Source organism: Petaurus breviceps, unplaced genomic scaffold (assembly GCF_028583685.1).
Source record: "Petaurus breviceps papuanus isolate PSGF00001 unplaced genomic scaffold, PetGlider_PUasm1.0 108, whole genome shotgun sequence".
Classification (NCBI taxonomy): Eukaryota; Metazoa; Chordata; class Mammalia; order Diprotodontia; family Petauridae; genus Petaurus; species Petaurus breviceps.
Window position 1 is genome coordinate 102692 of NW_027185593.1, and position 17143 is coordinate 119834.

Sequence of the window (17143 nt, forward strand, 5' to 3'; positions counted from 1 at the left end):
TGTCCCCCAGGGAAAGTCCAAACCCTTCGGTTTGGTGTTCCAACCAGGCTTCGTGATTCCCAGTCCAGCTCTCTGTACACTGCCCCTCAGGTGTTGTCTCCTAGGTCCTTTTGGGACATCTGCCTGGAGCTGTCCGGAAGGCATTTGGACATGCAGGACTGGATTTCCAGGGAAAGGCTGGGGCTGAAGAGGCAGATCTGTGGTGGTGGTGAATGTCCAGAGAGTAGATGAGCTTTCAGGATCTAGTCTAGTGAGAACAGAGCAAAGGGCTCTGTTGTGAGCTTTGGAGAATATTCTAGTTGGGGAAGAACCAGAGGTGTAGGGGAGGCACTGTCGCCCAATTCTTTTCTTATTTCCCATGCTGGCTTTAAGGGACCCTTGTAAGTAACCTCAAGAGCCTGCCAGGAGTGCATTCTCCCTGACCAGTTTCTGCTCTGTGTTTCTGTGGGTTTGGGCTCCTTTTAGCCATTACCAAAGGGGAGAAGTTGACTGGAGAATGTGAGCCTGTGCATGGTGGCACTTGCCAGCAGTTCCTGCTCCCAGAGTGGAGGGTGAGGCTAGGGGATGGTGAGAGCTCAGGAGTCCTGAACCCACTCTGCCTGTCACCTCTCTGTGGGGAGTGTGACCCTTGGAGGTGCAGGCCCTCAGGATGCCTGAGGATGGTTTGACCAGCCCAGGTCAGAAATGGAGCAGGTCACAGCAGCAGAGAGAGAGACTGAGACAGAGAGAGATATGTATCCAGATTAAATGACTAGGCATCCAAATGATCCTATGTAGTCAGCTCTCAGGCTTCTGAGAAACTGGGGCTACCAAGAGTTTCAGGGGGGATGTTATACAACTATTGTGACAAGAAAGGTAATCTGGACAATATTGTATGAAGGATACTTTAAAGCCCAGAGTGGGAGACTGAAGACTGAGAACAATTGGGAAATCATTCCAGAGAGCAGTTTCAGCTGGGTGGTGGGGATGGTAGCCATCTTCTCAGTGCTTCCATGGAGACTAGGGAGGTCTATGCCTTTCTTTCTCTTCTGTTACCAGCTCTGATTGGGAGGACTAGAAAAAGTACTCTGCTGGGCCTGGTCCTCTCCTGAGCCCTCTTCTTTCCTCCTTTAGGGCATGGGCTGCCTCCAGGCAACTCTTCCTCCTCCTCCTGTCCTTTGCTTATTAAACACCTACTGGGGGAAGTGGGGGGGGGGGCAGGGGGCAGAGAGCCTTCTGGGAGAACTCAGGCAGGATTCTTGTGGCCCCAGAGGGAAGTGTGAAGCAGCTCTAGAAGCAATTCCCCATCTCCACACCCCTCCCAAGTTGCTCTCTGGGAAGTGGGCCTGCCTCTCCTGGGCTTCCTGGTCATGTGTGTCCTCTCCTAACCTTCACCACCCCTCTTCTCTGGCTGTAGGGCTGGGCTGCTTAGAGGGCCAGAGCCTCGAAGCAACTTGCCAGGAGCTGCAGGACAAGTTCTGGGAGTTCTACAAGGTAACTTGCAGTGGCCCCCAGCCTCATGGCTCTCCTCTTTCCTGATAGTCCACTAGCAGGAGGGAGAAGGTGACTTTTAGGGCTCAAAAGGTCCCTTAGAAAACATCCAACTCGACTTCCTCATTTTACAGAGCAGGGAATTGAGTCTCAGACCCCTTAAAGGAATTTGTATGAAGTTAAGCTGGTCTTTGAACCCACATCATTTGATGCTAAATCCACTATTTTTTTTTTTAGTAAATAGGTTTTTTTCCAATACACATAAAGATAGTTTTCAGCATTCTTTTTTTTAATTTTAAGATTTTATATATTATTTTTATATATATATCTTATATTTTATATATAAGATATAATTTAAGATTTGAGTTCCACAGTTTTCTCCCTCCCTCCTTGCCCTCCCTAACATGGCAAGCAATCTGATACAGGTTATACATGTGCTGTCATGTTAAACATATTTCCACATTAGTCATGTTGTGAAAGAAGCAACAATAAAAGTGAAAAAACCACAAAAAAAGTGAAAACAGTATGCTTTGATCTCTATTCAGACGCCAGAGTTCTTTCTCTGTATGTGGATAACATTTTTCATCATGAGTCTTTCGGAATTATCGTAGATTATTGTACTGCTGAGAAGAGCTAAGTCTGTCATAGATAGTTCATTATCACACAGTGTTGTTGCTGTGTATAATGTTCTCTTGGTTCTGCTCACTTCACTTGGCATCAGTTCATATGTCTTTCCAGGTTTTCCGAAATTTGCTTGCTCATCATTTCTTATAGCACAATAGTATTCCATTACATTCATATTCACAACTTGTTCAGCCATTCCCCGTTTGATGGGTATCCCCCCCAATATCCAGTTCTTTACCAGCACAAGAAGGGCTGTTATTTATAAATAGAAAATTCAATATTCCTTGTATATATATATTTTGTTTTTATTTTTCAACATTCACTTCCATAAGATTTTGAGTTCCAGATTTTCTCCCCCTCCCCCCTCGCCTCACATCAAGACGGTGTGCAATCTGATATAGGCTCTACACATACATTCATTCATATTAAACATATTTTCACATTAGTCATGTTGTAAAGAAGAATTAGAACCAATGGGAGAAGCCATGAGAAAGAAGAAACAAAAAAAAGAAAGCAAATAGTCTGCTCTAATCTGCATTCAGACTCCATAGTTCTTTCTCTGGATGTGGACAGCATTTTCCATTCATGAGTCTTTTGGAGTTGTAGATCCTTGCATTGTAGCAATGCAAAGTTGGTCATCGAACAATGTTGTTGTTACTATGTACAGTGTTCTCCTGGTTCCAAATCCAGTATTCCTGACACTGTACTGCACTGCCTGATATCGTCTAAAATTAAGCTGAAATGCACTATCGGCTGCACCCCCAGGTTTCTCTCTCCATCTCCATCTTAGTGAAGTTCTGATGTCCACAGGCCCAAGGTTGGGGCTCCCCCAGGATCTGTTTCCTCACACCTGGGCTGTCCAGAATTTCTCTACTTTGCAAAACCTTCTGGGTTCCATTGGAGAATAGCAGGCCACCCAAGTTTTGGAGACAAGTCATTCTACTTCTGACTCCAGTTTCCTAATGTGTAAATTTAGGGGTTCTACAGCATGGTCTTTGAGGATGCTTCCTCCTTTGGGGTCCTTGGAGCTGGCAGTAAGCAGAGCTTTTTCTCTGTCTTGCAGACATGGGAAATAAACCAGGTAGCTTAGAGCTTTGGTCCCCAAGTGAGTGTCAGCAGAGTTGCAGTGACTTTCCCAAGCTGAACCTGAGCCCTTTTCCTTGTTCTTTTGTCTGCGCTTATCTTAGACCCAGTGGAGAGGGGCCTGAGTGAACTCCTTTCAGATCAGTCTTGTAGAGGGGAAACATTGCTGGGGGTACAGGTAGGACAGACCTGAATGAATCCTGGCTTAGCCTAGTTGTGTGACCCTGGGCAAGTCTGCCCTTCACTCATCCCCCTCAAATGGATGTAATGGTATCTAGGTCATGAGGTTGCTTTGAGGGGAGAGACCTTTAAAGTGTGGAAGGACTCAGGATTGTTGTTAGGGCAAGATTATCCCAGATGGTCCAACCTGAGGGCAGCTCAAGGACTGGGGCATCCAGTTCGGCTTTTGAGAAACAGTTTTCTTAGATATGTAAATCTTTTCTATCCCCTCTCCCCCCACTAGGCTGATTGGTGTGTGTGGCCAGCAGCTCAGCTGGTGAACTTCCTTTATGTGCCTACCCATTACCGAGTGATGTATGTAAACAGCGTGACATTGGGCTGGGATACCTACCTTTCCTACCTAAAGCACCGGGTGAGTCCTGGCTGTCCCCTGCCCCTGCTCCCTGGGCTGGCCAGCCCTGACTCTCCTCCCACTGTCAGTCATCAGCTATTGAGTTAAGGCAGAAGGTGGCCCACCTCTAGGCTTCTGTGGTTATCTCAGGCCCATCCTCAGGAGGACCCAGCTGGCCAGGAGAATGGGGGTGGGGGTGGCTCAGGGCTCAAAGCCACATGTGGACCTTGGGCTTTTTTGTTACAAGGTTTCAGCATCAGCAAACTCAGGTGGTAGAGATTATGCAGGACTGGGCTGGGAGGATAGGCAGAAGCCCAGTGCTCCCTTTCCCTCCTTCCAGCTCTCCTTAGCTCCTGAAACACTGGCATGGGTCAGGGAGAGGGTTGATATATAGGACAGAAGGCTCTGGGTACAAATCCTGTCCCTTAGCTTCCATCTCCCATCTGTGACTATTTTTGGTGGGGGAGGGGGCAGTGTGTAGGATATGGCACCTCCCCCCCAGCGTATAAGGCAGCAGGAGTGAAAGGAACCCCCTTGTTGAGTGCTGCCACATGTGATGGATGGAGATGTGACTGGCTGTGTTGCTCTAAATCCCCCACAGGACCGCCTCCCTAGCTGCGTGGGCCTCACTTCCCGCACCAAGACACTAGGAGGGACTGAGCATTTGGCAGTGGTATCACAGCAGGCCCATGCAGGGGCATCTGGGACTGGGCCTGGAGCAAGGCAGTAGCCACCAGCTTTGAACACAACTGGACCCTAGAAACCTAATCAAAGATTGCCATTTAATTTCTTAACTGACTTACTGTATTCAGGAGATAAGAGGAATTTGAGCAGAATGGACTCAGGCATTCAGGCCTCGGGCCTGTTTAGCCACACCATTCCAAGTGGGACCCCACTTTTCTGGAGATGAAGGACCAGGGATCTCAAAGCACCTTATGGATCAAAGCAGTAGAGCCCCTTGAAGGGGCTGGCTGGCATAGAGGGGCCCAGCTTCACATGTCATAACAAGACTAGTGCCTGCTGTAAAAGCAGCATGATTACGCCAGCCCATGTAACACTGGACTCTAGGATGTATAGATTACAATCCTTGGGATTGAGGGCAGAGAAGGAACAAACAGCTTGTTGGCCTTGTGTTTCCCTGACCCCAGATCAGAAAGTAAAGATCCTGGCAGTCCTGGCTCTTAACCAGGGCCAAGGCCAGAGGTCTCTTGCTGGGGGGGGCAGGTGGGCAGTACCAGACCTGGGAGATGCTATCGCCTTCCTGCCTGGGGAGGCCTGAGCTCCTTGGTCCCCTTAGCCTCAGGTAGGAGGCTTGTTCTGGAATGGAAGATTATTATTATTAGTCTTTGGCTAATAAAGATGCTAATTCAATGGGCTGTACTTATGACTTGGTTGTGTGCTCATGTGTTTGAGGAAGAGCCAAGAAAATCAGATGTAATTACCATGTCATGAGCTTTGGGGATAGCAGCCTTCACACCTCCAGCCGCCCCGGGCTCAGCAGGATTTTATTGTTCTCACGATACTTCTGTGATACAGCCTGTGTTTGACACTTGTCACATCTGTACAGTGCAGTGTAGCCATCCCCAGAAGGTCATCAGGAAAACCACACCAAGAGGAACTTTTGCTAGGTTAATGTTCAGGGATCTGCATGGGGACACACCCCTCATTCCCACAACCCTACCCACCCCCAAAAATGAAAAAGAAGTGATACTTGGGTTGTTGCTGATACAGTCACTAACTCACATTCTCCACGTGAAACAATTATACAAACACATGGGAACAGACAGCCTGAAGGAAACATGCTCCTTGGTGTGTGCCCCCCTCCCCCCCCCCAAAAAAAAAGATGTCCCAGGACTTTGGAGGGGAGTTGGGGCTGGGTGGGGCACTCTCCACCCCTGTCCAAGGTATTCTTAGTAACTTAAGCCAAATGCACCAGCCACAGAGCCAGACCAGGCCTTCCTGAGCATGAGACCCCAGCCGTCATCTTGTGCAAACCTGAGCAGGCCCAGAGAGGTCACATGAAAAGTTGGGGGCTCCCAGCCTCAGGTTCACCCGGCCTTTTTTCATCATCTGTCCCTGGAGACAGGAGGAGGAGCAGTTTGCTATGAGGGCGCTGATGCTCGGCCCCTCCATCCCTTACATGTTTTGCCCTGAAATGCTGGGTTTTAGAAGTGATGTTACACTGACACCAAGTGGCTACAAGAAATCCATGGGCACAAGTCACAGCATGGAGCACGCCAGGACCACTCACTAATCCTATGTACAGGGTTCAGTCTTGCATATGTACAAGGAGGAAGACAGCAAGAGGAAGAGGGAGATGGATTTCTACAAGGAACTGAGGCCAGGAAGTAAGGAGGGACACAGCAGCTGGGAAGAAATGGTGGGAACCTCCCGAACATAGAGCCCCGGTGGGGCCAAGGAGAGCAGCCTATTGGAGGAAAGGAGATGGAGGCATGAAGAGGGGAAGAATAGGACTGGGGATGCAGAGATAGGCTTCAGCAAGTGGGGCATGGTCCCTTTAACAAGTCTCCAAATAAATAAATAAATAGCTTAATAAATTAAATAAGTTACAGGGATAGAAGCTCCTAAGAGCGCTGGAGAGACTAAGGAAGGGAGGAGGCTGGAAAGACATACTAGGCCCATCCTTCCCCACTGGGCCCCACTCTCACTGTGGGCTTTGGGCTCCATGGCCCTGGAGTGAGGGAGTGAGGGGCACACAAGGAGGGTGACCCATCTGGGGTGGGAGAGCAGGAGGGGGAATGCTAGTGACCGCCCAGGAGAGGACAGAGCCTGGGCCCAGGGCCTTAACAGGCACAGTCCTGGTGTGGGGGTGCCTGTTGGTCTGTGAGCTGGGGGCCCTGCTTGGCTCCAGTCACGGCAGGGTCCGCTGTGTCCAGAGACTCTGACATCTTCTCGCAGATGATGTCCACCAGTCGTTCGAAGGTCTGTTTCACATTGATATTGTCCTTGGCACTGGCCTCAAAGAACTCAAATCCTGGCCAGAAGAGAGGAAAAAGAAACTGAGTCTGGAGTAGCATTCTTGTAGGGATAACTTAAGTTCCCACTACTTCTTCCCACCTAACAGGACTGGGCTGGGATGGGGGAAGGCAGATTTGGGGACTGTAGAATCCCAGAATACAAGAGCTGAAAGACCTTGAAATAATTTAGTTCAGGGAATCTGAACTAAGTGGGTCCAACAGTCCCCCAAGGGTGCAAAGATAGACTTAAGGAGGTCTGTGAATTTGTTTTTTTGAATATTTTGATAACTTTAAATATAGTCAGTTTCCTTTGTAATCCTATGTATTTTATTTTATGCATTTAAAAACATTCTCCTTTGAAGGAGTCCGAGGCTTCACTGGACTGTCTGCAAGAGAGGGTGCCCCCCACAGAGGGCACTGGGTCTGTGGGTCCCCCACAGCCCTTGGGCCTCTGGGTGGGGTGCTGGCCTGAAGGATAAGAGCCAGCCCTTGGTTGAGCCTAGATCCAGCAGGGAAGAGTGACTTAAGGCCATGCAGCGTCCCAACTGGAATTGGAACCCAAGTCTAGACTAGAAGACCATTGCCCTTCCTGCTGCACTACATTTGAGAGGAGATCCTAGAGTCCAGCCTCCTAGATGTGGGAGAGGAGGCATAGAAAGGAAATCATCTGCTCAGTGAGGTCTCAGGGTAATTTTGGGAACTGAGATTTGACCCTTCATCTCCTGACATCCATTCCTCCTCACTCACCCAGGTGCTCTGCTAGTTGCCGGCCCCTCTCAGAGGAGACTACCCTCTCGTCCTCCATGTCACACTTGTTTCCCACAAGCAGCACCTGTGCATTGTCCCACGAGTATGTCTTGATCTGGGTTGACCTGGCAGGCACAGGAAACAGGTGGATCAGGGTTGGGGAAGAGAGCAGGACCCAGCTTGCTACCAAAGATGGCATCCAGAAAGGTCAGGCCCCCAAGGAACCTGGGTGGCTATGCGGCTCACCAGTCCTGGACAGCATTGAAGGATTCCTCATTGGTGATGTCATACATCAGGATGAAGCCCATGGCCCCTCGGTAGTAGGCTGTGGTGATGGTCCGGTATCGCTCCTGCCCAGCCGTGTCCTGAAGAAAGAGTAGAGAGTCTTGAGTGTGGCCCTTACTGGACTGGGCTCAGTTCCTCCTGTCTGAATAGTTTTGCTCTGATCACCAGTGCTTTCATTCAGGCTGCATCCTGGCCACATTCTCCTTACCTTTTATCACCTTATCTCTTACTACTTATCAAACTTTTGCCCTAGCCAGGCTGCCAGGCAGAGGCACCAGTGTGCATCTGAACACTCCCCTAATTTTCTCCCTCCTAAGTACCCCCTGGCTACTCAACCTCTAAGTACCCCCTGGCTACTCGACCTATCAGATCCTTCCAGACCCAGTTTAAACGCAACCTATACTCCAAAGCTTCCCCTTACCCCAAACCACGTCAAACTTTGTCTTCTCTGGACTCCAGCCCCGAGCACATGGACCCTCCTCCATTTTGTCCTGACCGCATCCATACTGCCTTAGAGTCCAGAAAGATCATTGGTGCTGGGGGATGCCTAGAGGAAGCCTAAAGAAAGTCCAGCCTCATTTTATAGACACAAAAATGGAGACCAGACCCACTAAGGACAGGACTTGTTGAAGGCCGCACAGCCAGTGGCAGAGCCTCACAACATGGACTCTGGGCTGTTCTGACTGCATATATGGGGAGTCATTAAATTGAAAGCTGAATGGGAGCTCTGAGGTCCTCAGATCTAACCCCTTTATTTTATAGTAGAAGCAGAGGCTCAGCCCAGGGTGAAAGGGCTGGTATCTGAGGCAGGACCTGAACCTAGGTCTTTCTGACTTCAAGTCTAGCCTTCTATTCCATGCTGCCTTCTGGCAGGGTTCTCTCTCTAGGTCCACACTGGCTTTATTACCCACTCCTACCACACTAGACTGTGAGCTCCTCAAGGACATGTTTTTCCTAGTGTCCAAATGTGATAGTAATGGAATGTGGAGATTCCCCTGTATTGGGCTTGGTTTTCAAATTGATTGTATTAAAACCCAGAGCTTGTTAATCCCACCTGTGGGATGGACTTTTTGATGTGAAAAGAAAGTCCTGACTGGGAGGAGCTGGTGACGTAGATTTGGAGAGACACGAGAGAGAGGCGGAAGTTCTTTTTGGAAGCAGCACCTCGTGGAGAGAGACTAAGAGATTGCTGGTGGCCGCTTTGAATTGCCCTGGACTTTTGAGACCTGCCCCCTGAGCTGCCAAGGACTGAGGAGACATGGCTGTTTTGCTGGTACTTTGTCTGTCTGTTTTGATGTTATTTTGCCAGATTTGTCCACTGGTGAAAGACTGTCCTGTTGAAGAAGTCCTGGAACCTGGCATTTGGTTAAGAAGGCCTGAGACTGTCCTGCAGACAGAGAGTGAATACTGTCCACTGGTGAGGGACAGTACTGTTGTTGCAGGGGTCTGGAGACTGTCCGGCAGACAGAATGAATACTGTCCACTGGTGAAGGACAGTGCTGTTGTTGCAGGGGTCTGGGAGCCTTTCTGTTGGTTCAGAAGCCCTGAAGAAGGATTTTCTTGTTGTATGTTTACAGAAATCCTGGGAGAGGGCTTTGCTAATGTGTTCAGGGGTTCTAGGACTGTTCTACAGACAGAGGATAAATTCATGAAGGGACTGGCAATGTATCTTATGGCCTTGCTAAGCCTTGTCTCTCCAGGAACTAAGATTGCTGAGAACTTGCCTCGTGTCAAGATGAAGAAAAGACCTCCATTTGGGTATTAAGTGCTGTGTTTAAACTTGATGTAACTCTGGGGTAGATTCAATTGTGATCCAGGGGTGGGGAACTTTTGACCTTTTTGTGTTCTATGGTTGAGCAAATGAATGTATTTTACTTATGTTTGGAAACTAATCTCCATTTGAGAAGAGGGGCTTTGTGGTGGACTTAATTAAGGTATAGCCTAGGGGTGGAGAAGTATTTGGAACAGAGACTTTGTAATTGATTGAATGATTGGAAAGTCCTGGGGTGGGGTAGGCCTTGGAGATGATTTAATCACACTTAGTAAATGCTGTATTTTGAATGATGTCATGTTTTGATCTTCTCTGTTCTGGGTTTGTTACTGAATAAAATAGAGAGCACCTATGCTGGTATTTTGAACCTGGGAAGTTGCCTTTGCTTGGTATTACATTACACCAAATGCTGAGAGTCCTGAACAGAAGGAACTGTAGGACTTCTTTGGAATGAAGCTCCCCTCCCCTAGCCCCATGAAGTGAGCAGGGCACAAATTATTACCAGATCCATTTAACTAGTGAGAAGACAGCCTCAGAGATGCTCAATGCCTCAGGCCACACAGAACTGAGGATGGAACATGGATTTCCCAGCATTCAGGCCCTTGGCTGCCAGCCTGCTTTGCAGTCTTCTCCACCTACCCCAGAATTCCGAGGGGATGAGTGTCTACTAAGGCCACTCAGAAAACCCTTGTCAGTGTTAGAACTGGGACTGAGCCCTGGGAAGGGCAGTGGTGCAAGTACTATTGTCTGCACCAAGAAAATTGAGGACTGTTTGCCCAAATTAATTTTCTCCAGCTAATAAACAGGACTGGAACCAAGATCTGACTGTACAGATTCCAGACTCTTCTTCATCTGAACTTGTGGCAAGAACTAGAGATGTTTCGCTGACAGAACAGGGCATAATACCTGTACTAATGTATCAGGTAAGCATCCTGCTGACTTACTCCGTATTCCATATCTCAGCACTTAGCACATAGTAGGTGCTTAAATAAATATTTATCAAATGACTGATTATTCTGCTTGCCCCCAGGAGGCAGAACTAGAAGCAATGGGTGGGAATTCTGGGGAAGGAGATCTCAGTTCAATATAAGGAAGAATTTGCTGATAACCCAAGCTGTTCCAAGCTATTGATTGGGGAATAATTAGACAACTTATGGTTTATGAATGCAACTGGATATTGTTACATGGTAATGGATGATCAGTATGAAGAATTCAGAGAAGCATGGAAAGACTTATATGAACTGATGCAAAAGGAACTGAGCAGAACCAGGAGAACAGCAGATAAAAGGATGATCAAAATGGAAACCCAAATCCTGAGTAACTGTAATGACCAGTCTTGGCCCCAGAGAAGAGATGAAGACCAATCGCTCTTTATGGGAAAGAAGAGCAGAACTGTACAGACAATGTTGCTTAAGGTCACCATGTTAATTTTGCTTAACTTTTCATTGTTACAGGAGAGGGCTCACTGATGGAAATGGGAAAGGGATCATATTAGTGATAGACATACAAAAAAATGTAAAAGAAAAGCAAAAGTCAGCTCCTAAAGCAAAATGGGTGGCCTTGATGACCTAATGAAGAAGAAGGGCAGGGGCTGTGTGAGCCTTCTCCGGCCTTCAAAGCTGTTATAAGGGGGACTTCCTGAGGCAGCTGGTGGTACAGTGGATAAATCCCCGGGCCTGGAGTCAGGAAGACCTCAATTTGAATCCAGCCTCAGACTTAGTTTCCTCAGTTTCCTCAACTGTAAAGTGGGGATAACAATAACACCCACCTCCCAGAGTTGTTGTGAGGATCAAAAGAAATAATATTTGTAAATTTAAAAAAATAGCACTTAGCACAGTGCCTGACACAGAGTAGACACTAGGTTTGGGGGAGGAAGATGGAGAGGTTCTTCCTCCTTGCTTCAGTGCCTGGACTAAGTCATAGGAACAATAGCCTCATGGATACATAATTAGATGGCACCTTAGTGGACATCCAGCCCCTTAATTTTGCAGATGAAGACAATGAGTCAGTCCCAGCAGAGGTTTTGACTTGCCTGTGGTCTCATGGGTAGTAACTGACAGGGGTAAGATTCATGCCAGCACGACTCCTTTTCCAGCTGGAGGATTCTATGCTTTTATGACTGCCCCTTTGGAATACCCAAGTGGATGAGATCCCCAGCCCAGTGGAGCACTGGTGGAACTGGATTTGCCCTGTCTTCTGAGCCTCTCTGCTCTATCTCACCTGAGGTCCTGGCCCTGGGAGGCCTCAGGCCCCATCCATCCCAGCTCTTGGCCCCCTCATAGCTCCAGCTCACCCAGATCTGCAGCTTGATCCTCTTCTCATTGCGATAGATGGTCTTCACCTTGAAATCTATGCCCACAGTGCTGACAAAGGCTGGGGTGAATGAGTCATCAGCATACCGGAATAGGAAGGATGTCTTCCCCACACTGCTGTTCCCAATGATGAGAATCTTGAACATGTAATCGAAGTTCTGGTCGGAGGATTCTTTTTGCCCATAGCGGGAGTCTGTGGCTGATGCCATCTGCAGGCAGGAGAGGCAGAGGCCCCAGGGGGTGGGTTGGAAGGTTTGGGTGAAATATGGGGAGAAGCTGAGACTTCTGGGGAGAGAGAGGAGGTAGCTTACAGGGTGGGGATGTGCTCAGATGTGAAAGGGCTTTCCTGACAACTCCTTGGAGAAGCTGGTGAAAATATGTGAGTTTTACAAGTAGGAAAACAGGCTCAGAGAGGGAGACTTGCAAAAGGCAGTAGAACTAGTTAAGGGATGCTCCCAGAGTAGCAAATGGAGTGCTGGATTTGGAGTCAGCCAGATCTGTGCCAAATCTACCTTTGACACAGCAGCTGTGGGACTATGGAAGTCAATAAACCTCTCTGAGCCTCAATTTTTTTATCTCTAAAATGGGGGTAATAAAAGCAGTTACCTCATTTTGTTGTTATGGGGATTAAATGAGATAAAGCAGCTTTTCAAGCCCTAAAGTGCTCAATGAGTGTCAGCTGCTGCCGCCGGGGCCTCACAGGGCACTGGCGATGGCCAGAATCAAAGGAGAAAATGGATAGAAAGGATACATGCCAGCTATCACCATCAGACTGGGGGCTCCAGCCCTGCTCTCTAGATTGGGGACAGTGCACTTTCCCCTAAAAGACATGGCTTCATTTCCTTATAGCTACATATGAGATGCTTCCTGGCTATTGTTATCCAGGTGCCAAGAAAGGAGTTGTTTGTGCTACTATTCAGGGACCTTGGGGAACAGAGATAGGTTTGGGGGAGGAAGATGGAGAGGTTCTGAAACCCAACAGGTCACCCTTGTTTTCCCCAGTCCCTCATGGTTTCCCCTGAGGAGGGGTCTCTGTAGGAGACCCAAAGCAAGAGGGCTCTAGGTGGGCCTTGATTCATTTCCCCTGCACGGTACCTTAATGGATCCTGGACACAGGATGGATGAATTTTTTTGCACGATGTAACAGGAACTTTAAGGATACTCTAGGATATGGTAAGGTAGTCCCGAGCCTCGAATAGGGCAGGCCTACACTTGGTGCAACTTTTATCAGCCCTGAAGAGTAACTCTATCCTCTCCAGTTCCCTTTAGCCAGAGCAGGGATGTGTCAGGGATAAGTAGGGAGAAAGGAAGAAGGGAGGATGCTCTCTGCGCAGCCTCAGCCCCGCCTCTCCATCCATCATTTAAGCTTTGGCCTCCCCAGGCCCTGCAGGGCTTTATTAAGGAAGGAGGCCCAACAGAAGCAGTCCCCCAGACAGGGCCTAGACCCCCGCTATGCCAGCCCAGGAGGAATCTCTCCAGTAAGGGAAGCCATCCGCACCTTGGAACTGTTGAGGAATGGCGCACACACATCCACACACAACAGATTTAGGGGCACCCAGGACACAAATGTTCTCTCTATCAAGGCCAGTCTGAGATCGGGGAGCCAGGCTGGAGTTGGGTACCATCAGGCGGCTCCGCGGGGTGAGGGCACATAGAGACTGACACACACGCACAGATACACCCGTACACAAAGACTTGATCACCCGTACCCCCAAGTCATGGGGGTGCACTCATCCTCACCGCACAGAAATGATATATACAGAGGCAGACACACAAGCAGACACACGCATACCTCGAGACACAAGCACGCAGCCGCACACCGGTGGACACTCCTCCAAATCCTAATCCCCCGCCCCACTCCATGCCCAATCACACCAGGAGGGGGCTGGGAGGAAAGAGGGGGGAGGGGAGCAGATGGAGTCCCCCCTCCCCCGCCCCCAGGAAAGGATGCGGATCCCCTGGCGCCGGATGGTCCCCGTGACACCTCCCTCCTTATGTCAAATGAAGGTTACTGGGCTGAAGGCGGGGGCCAGGGACCCTGGGACCCAGGGAAGGTGGGATGCAGAGACCAGCCCGGGGTAGGGGGGACGCACGGACCTCGGGGCAGGGGGTGGAATTCACCGGATGAGGCGGATGCACAGACCTGGCGGCGGGGATGCATAACCCCAATGGGGGGGGGGGCAGCCCGAAGGGATTCAGGGTTCCAGCACCAGGGGCGCGCCTCCTGCACTCACCTCGCTCTAGCGCGCAGTCTGCAGCAGCCTGGCTCCCTTGCACCAATGCGGCGGTGGTGGCTTCAGCGGCTCAGGAGGGTCCGGCGGCTTCCGTGGCTCGGGCCCCTGCAGAACCCAGTGACGTCCTGCAAAGAGCGGGGCGGAGCCTCCCATGCAGATGAGCCGCTGACGCACGGGCGCGGAGGGGGCAGGGCCTCGCTTGAAGACCCTCTCTAAGGGAACTCCCCCTTCCCACTGGATAAACGGGCGTCGGGAAGGGGGAGTGGCTTCGTGCCAGTCCTCTCCCCCGTTCTTCTGCCCAATGGGAGAGGAGTCCCTGTCACAGACCGCCAATCAGCGTTTGCCCCCTTTCCTTGGACTCCGCCCTGCACCGCCCTGACAGTGGGTGGGGGTGGGGAGAGAATAAAAGGATGGGAATGACTAGGGACCAAGACTTTGGGGATGCTGGGTCGCAGAGCAGGGGGAGGTGTGTGGAGCGTGTGTGGACCGGACTGGCCCCTCCCCGGGTTCTGAGCCCTACCTGAAGCCTTTAGCCTCTGGGAAAAGGAGCTGCTTCCACCAGTGTGCGGGCAAACCGACCTAAGCGCAGACAAGTGGCCATGAGTCAGATTGGGAGCCTGGGCCGCCTGCCTCACCCACAAAAAAGGACCCCCCCCTCGCCTCCCCTCCAAAAAAGTCTCGCTTCCCAGAGCTGCCATGGCGTGGGGCGGGGGAGACAGATGGAGCCTCCCGATGAAGGGGTGGGGGGCGGGCAGGGAGGCTGGGAGGGCCCTGCAGCCTCCCAGAGAGAAAAGGGGGAGCTAAGAATAGATTCCCTAGGGCGCTCTCTGTCATTGGGGGAGTGAAGGAGGATGGGAGAATGTTATTCTGTGAAAAACTTTCCCTAGGAAACCAGAAGGGGATTAGGGAGGGAGAGAGAGAGACAGAGAGAGAGAGGAGAGAGAGAGAGGAGAGAAAGAGAGAGAGAGAGAGAGAGAGAGAGAGAGAGAGAGAGAGAGAGAGAGAGAGAGAGAGAGAGAGAGAGAGAGAGAGAGAGAGAGATGGAGAGATGAAGAGAGAGAGAGGGAGAGAGGAGAGAGGTAGAGAGAGAGACAGATGAAGAGAGAGGGAGAGACAGAGGAGAGAGACAGGGAGAGATGGAGAGGTAGAGACAGAGAGATGAAGAGATAGAGGGAGAGAGAGAAAGAGAGACAGAGAGAGGAGAGAAAGAGGAGAGAGACAGAGAGAGAGGGAGAGATGGAGAGAGGTAGAGAAAGAGAGATACAGAGAAATGAAGAGAGAGGTAGAGAGAGGAGGGAGAGGGGGAGAGACAGAGAGATGGAGAGAGAGAGAGGAGGGAAGGAAAGGAAGATTTAGTTCTGGATGGGGGACCTGTGACCCTCAGAACAACTCTGAACAGTGAGACTTCTCCTCACCAAAGGCCAATCCTTCCTATCTAAAAGACTCCCTGGCCAGTGTTCTGTCACATCTGGAGGAATTAAAGCCCCACCAATACAAGTGTATTTTGAATACCTACTGTATGCCAAGCATTGGGCATTGCTGCAAATTTTAAGGAAAATAATGTCACCTAGATTCTCAGAGCTGAAAAAGCAGGGGGTTGTCAACCTGAATTTAGATGGGAAAAAATTATATCTTTGATTTGATGTCTGATTGAAATATGGTTTTTAAAAACATTCTGAGACAGGGGCCATAGCCTTCACCAGACTGTCAAAGGGCTCTAGGACACAAAGAAAGTGAAGAAGCCCTATCTTTGGCCCAATGTAGTCCAAGGAGACAGAGAGGCAAGGGGGGGAAAAGAGCATTGAATTTGAAGTTACGGAACCAGAGTCACATCAAGAAGCATTTATCAAGGACCTACTATGTGCCAGGCCCCGGAAAGGCCCTGGATGGAGAGGAGAGCAAAAACAAAGTCCTTGCATTCAAGGAGCTTACAGTTTAATGAGAGGAACACTACACAAACAACCATGTACAAACAAGATAGAAAGAAGATAAATCAGACAGAGAAAGGGCACTAAGATTAAGAAAGACTGGGAAAGCCCTCTTGCAGAAGGGAAGACTTTAGCTGAGACTTTAAGGAAGCCAGGGAGAAAAGGAGGGAACAGGGAAGAGGGAGGGAATTCTGGGCATGGGGGACTAACAGTGAGAAGACCCAGTTAGGGGATTGGAAGTCCTATGCTGGGAAAAGCAAGGATACTAATTTAATTGGACCGTAGAGGATGTGGGATCAGGGGAAGTAAGATCTAAGGTGACTGGGGACCAGGTTAGGAAGGACTTTAAAAGCCAAACAGAGGATTTTATATTTGATTCTGGAGGTACTAGGGAGCCATGAGGGAGGTGAGGGGGGTGACATGGTCAGACCTTCACTATATTGATGGGGTACCTGGGGTCTAGATCAATTTGTGAAACCAACTTGTAAAACCAGTCTGTTCAGTTGTAACTGCAAATTTGTCCTTTCCCCTCCTTGAGCTCTGCCCCTTCTCCCTATCCCACACTCCACCTAGGCAACACCCTGTGACCCCTTGTTAATGTCTTCATTTCTTCTGGGCCTGGCCCACACCCTCCTTTATCCTTGCCTTTTGTCTCCTGACCTGGCCCAAATCTTATCTAAACTATCTATACACATGCTCCTCTTGGTCAGCTCGGACCTTTGTCTATGCACTGAGGCCCCTCCTGTCCGGTCAGCCCTGACAATGGCAGCCCTGCCCTTTAAAGGTAAAAAGCTTGTACCCCTCTCACTTGCAGGTCCCCTAAAGGACTCTTGCCGGCTTCTCATGGAACAATAAACTTCTACAACTCTCACTCCAATTAAGCCTGAGACCTTGAATTCTTTCCAGACGATATTGCAGGTTTTCTGGTCTTAGATAAGATCATAATTCCTGCTGAACTTATTGGGATCCCGTCCCCCATTAATATGAAGATCATTTTGACAGCGTAGGGGAGGATGGACTAAGAGTGGGTAGAGACCTGAGGCAGTGAGACCAGCCAGTAGGCTAGTCCAGGTGTGAGATGACCAAGGCCTGTACCTGAGTGACGGCAGTATCAAAGGAGAAAAAGGGGCATGTATGAGA

General features: G+C 49.6%; 2 protein-coding genes across 2 annotated transcripts in view; one reads left to right on the top strand and one right to left on the bottom strand.

Annotated features, from left to right (window-relative positions):
- MPV17L2 (MPV17 mitochondrial inner membrane protein like 2) overlaps window positions 1-5128 on the top strand; it is a 5606-nt gene extending 478 nt beyond the window's left edge. Inside the window, exons 2-5 of the mRNA XM_069077401.1 lie at window positions 466-551; window positions 1114-1473; window positions 3641-3769; window positions 4350-5128. Coding sequence (XP_068933502.1) covers window positions 466-551; window positions 1114-1473; window positions 3641-3769; window positions 4350-4478 — 704 coding nt within the window. The 3' untranslated portion in view covers window positions 4479-5128. The remainder of the gene's footprint in view (window positions 1-465; window positions 552-1113; window positions 1474-3640; window positions 3770-4349) is intronic.
- A 55-nt stretch (window positions 5129-5183) lies between these two features.
- On the bottom strand, window positions 5184-14252 carry RAB3A (RAB3A, member RAS oncogene family). The gene is made up of 5 exons (XM_069065031.1): window positions 14076-14252; window positions 11823-12050; window positions 7720-7838; window positions 7474-7598; window positions 5184-6743 (listed from the first exon to the last, which is right to left on the bottom strand). The coding sequence occupies exons 2-5, from the start codon at window positions 12048-12050 to the stop codon at window positions 6553-6555; spliced, it is 663 nt and encodes a 220-aa protein (XP_068921132.1). The 5' UTR covers window positions 14076-14252; the 3' UTR covers window positions 5184-6552.
- Window positions 14253-17143: the final 2891 nt, after the last annotated feature.

What these genes read in the sequence shown, in the direction of transcription:
- RAB3A (XM_069065031.1), bottom strand. Translation starts at nt 12,050, where the DNA reads ATGGCATCAGCCACAGACTCCCGCTATGGGCAAAAAGAATCCTCCGAC. An exon ending in GGATCAAGCTGCAGATCTGG is followed by an intron (nt 7,839 to 11,822) that starts GTGAGCTGGAGC and finishes CTCTTTCTTCAG; the next exon opens with GACACGGCTGGGCAGGAGCG. An exon ending in TTCAATGCTGTCCAGGACTG is followed by an intron (nt 7,599 to 7,719) that starts GTGAGCCGCATA and finishes TGTGCCTGCCAG; the next exon opens with GTCAACCCAGATCAAGACAT.